Source organism: Sinocyclocheilus grahami, unplaced genomic scaffold (genome assembly GCF_001515645.1).
Source record: "Sinocyclocheilus grahami isolate Dianchi unplaced genomic scaffold, SAMN03320097.WGS_v1.1 scaffold738.1, whole genome shotgun sequence".
Classification (NCBI taxonomy): domain Eukaryota; kingdom Metazoa; phylum Chordata; class Actinopteri; order Cypriniformes; family Cyprinidae; genus Sinocyclocheilus; species Sinocyclocheilus grahami.
In genome coordinates this window covers 394,448-402,187 of record NW_015505917.1, presented here as the reverse complement: position 1 = coordinate 402,187, position 7,740 = coordinate 394,448, and the positions used below count along the sequence as shown (strand labels likewise).

The 7,740-nt window shown below is 37.5% G+C and overlaps 1 protein-coding gene across 1 annotated transcript in view; it reads right to left on the bottom strand.

Moving 5' to 3' along the window:
- nrxn2a (neurexin 2a) overlaps nucleotides 1-7,740 on the bottom strand; it is a 401,294-nt gene that overhangs the window by 212,212 nt on the left and 181,342 nt on the right. Inside the window, exon 17 of the mRNA XM_016244908.1 lies at nucleotides 5,547-5,737. Within this exon, the coding sequence (XP_016100394.1) occupies nucleotides 5,547-5,737 (191 nt within the window). The remainder of the gene's footprint in view (nucleotides 1-5,546; nucleotides 5,738-7,740) is intronic.

Genomic DNA, 7,740 nt, shown 5'->3' with positions numbered 1-7,740 from the left:
CCCATAAATTACTCGCCCTCAAGTCATCCTAGGTGTATATGACTGACTGACTTTCAGACGAATCCAGTCGGAGTTATATTAAAAATTGTCTTTGATCTTTCAAGCTGTTTAATGGCAGTCAGCGGGTGTTGCAGTGCATCAGTCCAAAAGAAGAAATAAAAAGCGCCCATCCATAAACAAAAAGTGTCTCACACGGCTCCGGAGGGTGAACAAAGGCCTCCTGTAGCGAATCGATGCGTTTTTTTGAGAAAATGATCCATATTCAAAACGTAATAATCACTTTAATGTAGCTTGTGCCAACATTTGTACACTGAAGCAGCTCCGGGCTGATGACTTATGAGGTCGACGTTGCGCATGCGCCGGTGAGTCTCGTGAAAACCAACGTTTGTTAACAGGAGCAAAGGAAGCAAAGTTTCCTTATTTTAGCAAAGGAAAACCAGTCTCCTCTTGGCTTATATCGAAATCCTCCGACATTCTTCTTTACAAATCCTCGATTTGTACTTATAATAAGTGACCGTTGTTTTGTTTTGATCTCTCCCCTGTGCTACCGCGTTAGTCACTTCTGAGCGGCGCATGCGCAAAGCCGACCTCATACGTCACCTGCTCAGAGCTGCTTCCGTGTACAACTGTTGCCGCAAGCTACATTAAAGTGCTTATTACGTTTTGAATATGGATATTTTTCTTACAAAAACGCATCGATTCGCTACAGGAGGGCTTTGTTCACCCTCTGGAAGCCATGTGAGACACTTTTTTATGGATGGGCACTTTTTATTTAACTTCTTTTGGACTGATGCATACAACACCCGCTGAGAGGCATTAAACAGCTTGAAAGATCAAAGACAATTTTTAATATAACTCCGACTGGATTCATCTGAAAGAAGAAAGTCATAAACACCTAGGATGACTTGAGGGTGAGAAATTATGCTAGACGATAATGCTTTGCTGTTTGCCAGAACGTTGGTTGCTACAATGTTTTGTGTAATGCTATTATCTGCTTTGTGGTTGCTTGCTTAGCCACCTGAACATTCTCTATGATATCCTGCTCTTTAGATATGGCTTGGGTCTCTCCTTCAAATGTAAGTCAATGCAAGTTTTATCATCTGCCAGGTGAAAACTGTGTATCTAATTTCTTAGAAAAGTAATAGCACAGCACTCCTTAACAAGCCGCATGATCGGAGGCATCATTTGTTCAGTGTTTACTACTAAATCTGGGTTCTCACCATGATGTAAAAAAGAGTGTGTGTGTGTTCAGGAGAACTTTGCCTCGACTGAATTGGCCACCAACAGCTCATTAATAAACTAATTGACGTTCACATTTTATAGCAACACCTGGATTTTCCTCACGCCAGGGGGAACAGGAAAGCAATTTGGTTTTAAGTCAATAAAACAAATTTTCAGAAAACATTTACAGGGGCTGGATAACAGTTCCTTGAGGACGAAAAAAACCCCTCAATTATCGGACAGTGTGGAAAGTGGATTGTCACGAGCGCTCTCCACATATGCTCATTTCAACACACATAACAGGTCAAGCGTCACTTTCCACTGGCTCCCTCACGGAAAACAACACCACATCTCAGCACCTTCCCGTCTGAGGATGTTCATTTTACACTTCACAGAAGAGCACTGGACCCTGGGGATTGTTACGCCACTCTCCATTCTCTCCGGCATAATTGCTTGAACAATTACAACTGACACGTACTGCGAAGTTGCTCTTTTGATGTTTAAAGGACTTCTTCTGGGGCAGCCAAATAAAAAAAAAAACCTTGGAGCCTGACAGAAGGAGTTTGCACCTTATAGCCTTATTTGATTTGGCCTTTATTACTCTTGTACTTAAAGCAACATGCTGACGTACAATTAGATTTTTGTCCTGGAGACTTTGTAAGCTTTAAAACTTTTCTTTTCTCACAGTCTTTATCTAAGCACCATGGTTAGTGAACCATGAGCACTTTGAGTCAAAAAATTATATTTGGAGTGCATAGTGTAGAAATGTACTCATGTGCATATACGTGTTGTGTGTGTGTGTGTGTGTGTGTGTATGTATTATATATATATATATATATACACACACACACACACACACACACACACACACACAATCCCAGCTTGTTCAAACCAAGTATCAGAATGAGGAAGAAAAAAGTCACTTTAAACATGGTTTGTTGATGCCAGACAGGCTGGTCTGAGTATTTCCGAAACTGCTGATCAACTGAGATTTACACGCACAAGCATCTCTAGAGTTTATAGGGAATGATCCGAAATAGAGAAGATATTCACTGAGCGGCAGTTCTGTCAGTGAAAATGCTTTGTTGATGTCAGAGGTCCGAGGAGAATGGCCAGACTGGTTTGAGGTGATAGAAAGGCAACTAAACACTCGTTACAACCAATTTACGCAGAAGAGCAACTGAACACACAACACGTTGAACCTTGAAGTCGATGGGCTACAACAACAGAAGACCACAGCAGATACCACTCCTGTCAGCTACCTGTAAGAACAGAAAAATTAGGCTACAATTCACACTAGCTCACCAAAATTGGACAGCAGAAGATTGGAAAAAAGTTGCCCGGTCTGATAAGTCTTTCTGCTGCGACGTTTAGATGGTAGTGGCAGAATTTGGTGTAAAGCATGGATCCATCCTGCTTTATATTAATGGCTCAGGCTGGTGATGGAGTAATGGTGTGGGGGATATTTTCTTGGCACACTTTGGGCTTTTTAGTACCAACTAATCATCATAAATCCCACAGCCTACCTGAGCATTGTTACTGACCATATCCATCCTGTTATGACTAATGTGTACCCATCATGTCATGGCTACTTCTAGCTGGGTAACTCGCCATGTCACAAAGCTCAAATCATCTCCAACTGGTTTCTTATACCTTGTTTAATATATGCCATGAAGAATTAAGGCAGTTCTGAAAGCAAAAGGGGGTCCAAAACACTATGTCCAATATTTGAAGTGTGGTAACCGTAGTATAAGCAGAATAATTGACTCCGGGCCATTGAATTATTAGAAAATAATGCACACCTGAGGTGGTGATGCATGATATATGATGGTGATATATTTTCTAATAATTCAACGGCCCATTGTCAATTATTCTGGAAATACTTTATTTTAAGGACCAATTCACACTATTAACTAGCTGCTATTAACATGCATATTTCTAGCATGTTGGCTGTATATTAGTACTTATAAAGCACATATTCATGCCTTATTCTGCATGACAATATTTTAGATCCCTTAACCCTACCCCATACCTACACTTAACTACCTTACTAACTAATAATAAGCAGCAAATTAGGAGTTTATTGAGGGAAAACTCTTAATTAACAGTTAATATGTGTTCCCTAATCTAAAGTGTTACCATTATTCCTTACTTATTATATTATATGTTTATTATGTTTTAACAATTGACACTAATTACTACATGTTCATTCATAATTATTATTATTAATTAATATTTATGATTTAATTAATTAATATTATATTTTTGCGCAGCTGCAACACATTTTATAACCTCAAAAGAGCATGTCATTAAATGTTCAAAAGGACAAATCGTCTGATATTTTTAATAGACTTGTTCATCTAGACACAGTCTTGAGAGTCTTGCAAACTATTGTTTTCCTTCTGCTGACACAACACAGTCATAAATGGAACAGTAAAATGAATATTTTTTTCACTTTAGGAATCGTTCCAATGTACCACATCACTAGACAATCAGCATTTTCAGAAAGGCATGGGACACTGTAAAAAACCTTGACAAATTCTCCTTAGATTTACTTCTTTGGTTAGATTATTTGGTCTTGACAAACAAAGTGGTTTCTGTTTTCTTTTTGTGAACTTGTCTCAGCTTTCTTCTAGTGTCGACTAAAACACAAAACTAAGGACTGACTGCCAAAATTTCTACTAAGATGCCAGTGAAAACTCAGAATAGAGAAAAGCCTATTGCTATGGCAATATCTGCTGATGTCTTTTCAATCAAAATATTTCATTCCAACACACAAGAAAATAACTGAATATACATGAGATTCATGTTTCTACATTTCATATGAAGTAAAAGTTCATTTTTGTGCCCAGAGTCAAGCAACACCTGCTTAAGATAGCTAAACGCAGGCTTGGAAGCACTAAAAATTATGCAAAGTCAGTGCCGTGTTGTCGTTGTTTTTTTTTCTCTTTCCCCGTAGGCACTGCTCTTTGTTCTTCTAATTACAACCGAAATAGCGAAAAATTATAGCAATGGTGAGAAGTACTGGAAGGTAGATTTCAGAAGCAACATGATTTAAACAAGGAGCTGGAAGCTGTGTAAATACCCATTAGGAAAGATACTCATTAAAGTTTAATGCAAGAGTTGGAAATCAAGCCCAAGATGAGTGTAAAACAGCAAATATGTATCTAAGCGTACCTAAGAGTGAGATAACAGTTGATAACAGTAATAGAACTTCAGCCTAAACAACCATAGCGAGTGTAATGATGGAAGAAATTCTGTTAAACTGAAAATCAGAAGTGTGGTTTTTAACGGCTGTGAAAAGAAATAGAAAATGTTGTTATTATTTAATTTATGTTGTTTCAAACCTGTATGATATTTTGAAGAATCTTGGTAACCAAATCCCTTTGATTACAATTGACTTGCATTGTGTGGAAAAAAAAAAGAAAGAAAAGAAAAGCTGTGTTTGTAGTAAACAAATCCATCATTCAGACATTTTTCATTTCAAACAGAGTCCTCATCCATAAAATTTCTTTCTCCAGTGAAACAATTGTCTCGTCTAAATCAGGAGAGAAAAACAGTATGTACAGATCAAGCACCATAGATTTTGATGTGAGAGGAAACAGATGAACTTTTTCACTAGAGGAAGCATTATTATGGACTGAAGTTATGTGAATTACTTGTGGATTATTGTGATGATTCTGACGGCGCCCATTCACTACAGAGGATCCATTGGTGAGCAAGTGATGTAATGCTAAATTTCTCCAAATTTGTTCTAATGAATAAACTCATCTACATCTTGGGAAGGACTGACGGTGATTTTTAGGTGAACTACAGTATTCTACTGCGGGTGGGTAGGGGTGTTAATTTTTTTCCCCCATAGGTTTTTAACATTCTAAAAGCTCTTTATTCCAAAGATACTACAAGCTAGTAGGTGTAATGTATTGGAAGTTGCATCAGAAGTATTGCAAGTATTACGTACAACAATAAAACAAAAAGTGCATTGACATAAAAAAGGAAATTTACTTTTGGTACTTAAGTACGTTTAAAAGCAAGTACTTCTGTACTTTTACTTAAGTAACAATCTGTCTTTACAACTTTTACTTGTAATGGAGTAACATTTGACCAGCAGTATCTGTACTTTCACTCAAGTAATGGAGTTGAGTACTTTGTCCGCCTCTGCTTTTAAGACGTACAATTACATGTATACAATATCACTCAGCTCATGAAACCAAAAAAGTGGACATTTTCCAAAGTCAAAAAAGCAAGGCATCTCAAATACAAATATGCATTGACTCTAAAATATATGATGAAGTATTCTGAAAAGTGTGGATGAAAGGAAGTACCTTTGAGGTCCAGGTTGCGGGCTCCATTGGAGTGTTGCGTGACCGTGCGGGAGTCGATCTTGAGCATGTGCACGTTGCTGTCATCGCGGGACACCATCACGTTGTGCCACTGGTTGTCATTGAGCGGCTTGTCGGAGTTGCCCTTCATGAGCGATGGCCCATTGCCCAAGTCAAAAACATAATGGATGTACCTGCAAAACATCAGTTCCCCTGTCAATCAAACAGCCCAGTGGAATCAGGTAACCCTCTTTAGGATGACAATACCGCCTTTTTGCTTCCAAATCAATATCTGTAATAAGGCTTGAAATACTGGCACAGACAGACTTCCGCCCTGTCAGATGCTCAGTGTGCAGCCACAGTAAACAGCTTACAGTCTTCAGCAAAGTATACCTTCAACTTCAACACACTGGCTCCATATATTATATAGGCATTTCTTTTGATGCTTTGAAATTGTTTGCATATATTTCACTATATTTTATACACACCTTTGTCAATGATAAATGTGCTTTAGCTGATAACTAATATGCTAATAATCAGTGTTGGGCAAGTTACTTCCAAAATGTAATACATTATATATTACTAGTTACTGTCTTTTGAAAGTAATTAGTTACATTACAATATTACTGTCTCTGAATTGTAATGCGTTACACTACTTTTAAAGTTACTTTCACCAAAACATCCACAGAAGTATTATAAAATGCCAAAATGTAGTTTATTGCTGCTCATTATACATCCAGTGGAGGGTAATGTGATAGGTCTACACTCTTAAAAATAAAGGTTCTTCACGATGCCATAGAAGAACCTTTTTGTTTAAATGGTTCCATAAAGAACCTTTAACATCTGAAGAACCTTTCGGTTTCACAAAAGGTTCTTTGGGGCGAAAGAAGGCTCTTCAGATTACAAAAAGGTAAGAAAGAGATGGTTCTTTAAATAACCTTTGACTGACTGGTTCTTTGTGGAACCAAAAATGGTTCTTCTATGGCATCGCTTGAAGAACCTTTTGAAGCACCTTTATTTTTAAGAGTGTATATAGCATAAAATATATGAAATCATATTTAGATATCTGGTATGTAGGTCTACATTAATGTTACGTTGTAGTTTAGGTAAAAAATATATAAGCACAAATCGCATTATTACATTCATAAATAACAGCAGTAAATAAAGCAAAATATTATCATGTACAAACAATAAACACAACACCTAGCCTATAGGTAATTTTGAACGGTTTCAGAAGAAAGTTTCAGGCTGAACGGCACGGATTGTACTATGCAGTAGGCTACATCTATATGTTTGGTTGACTGTATTTTATTCTGATAATGAACAGGCTGCAACGTTTGCAATGCTGTATGTGTGGGCGTGAGGCGCCGGCGCGATCGAACAGCGGAAACAAACAACAAAAAAATACTCCGTCATTTTTGGTCATACAGATCATTCGAAACTGCAATGTGTTTACTTTATGTCTGTCATCTTGGTTTCCTTTCCGTGGACTTTCGTAGAGTGCCGCGCCACACAAATAGCCTATGAACCAAACTCAGCAGCATATCTCTCTGTCTTTTCCTTTCGTTTTGTTAATCTGTTAATTAGGCTATTTAAGTAAAATATTGCATATTGCATATTCATTCATTTTATACATAGACTATGATTTAATAAAAACAGATTTTGTTATTTTTTAGTTAAACTTAATTTGTGTTGCTTGTCTGCGCTCGTCCCCCGCCTTTTTTCTCTTCTCCGACCTTGCAGCTCTCTCAAGATAGCTTAGTGTTAGTGGCACCAGTCCAGGTGTTTCCAGGTTTTACTCGTGCTATTTCTCCATGTTGAGAGTTTGGTGTCGCACATATTGCACCTATGCATTCTTATCCTTTTCTCCGATGAACTGAAAATAACAGGACTGTGTCCATCTCACAAATGTAGAATCCGTCTCTGCAGTCATCTCAACCATCTAATTCCAGTAACAGGAAATAGACAAACTATTTTACCCGCAGAATTTTTTATCTGGTGCTGTTTTGCAGTGTTAGTAAATTCACCACTTAATTTTGAGTTAAGATATGTTGTTGTAACTTGCGTTACTGAGATTGTAACGAGTAATAATATTACCCAAATTTGATTAGTAATGCGTTATATTACTGCATTACAGCAAAACGTAATATATTACTGTAATATTATTACTTTTGTAATGCGTTACTCCCAACACTGA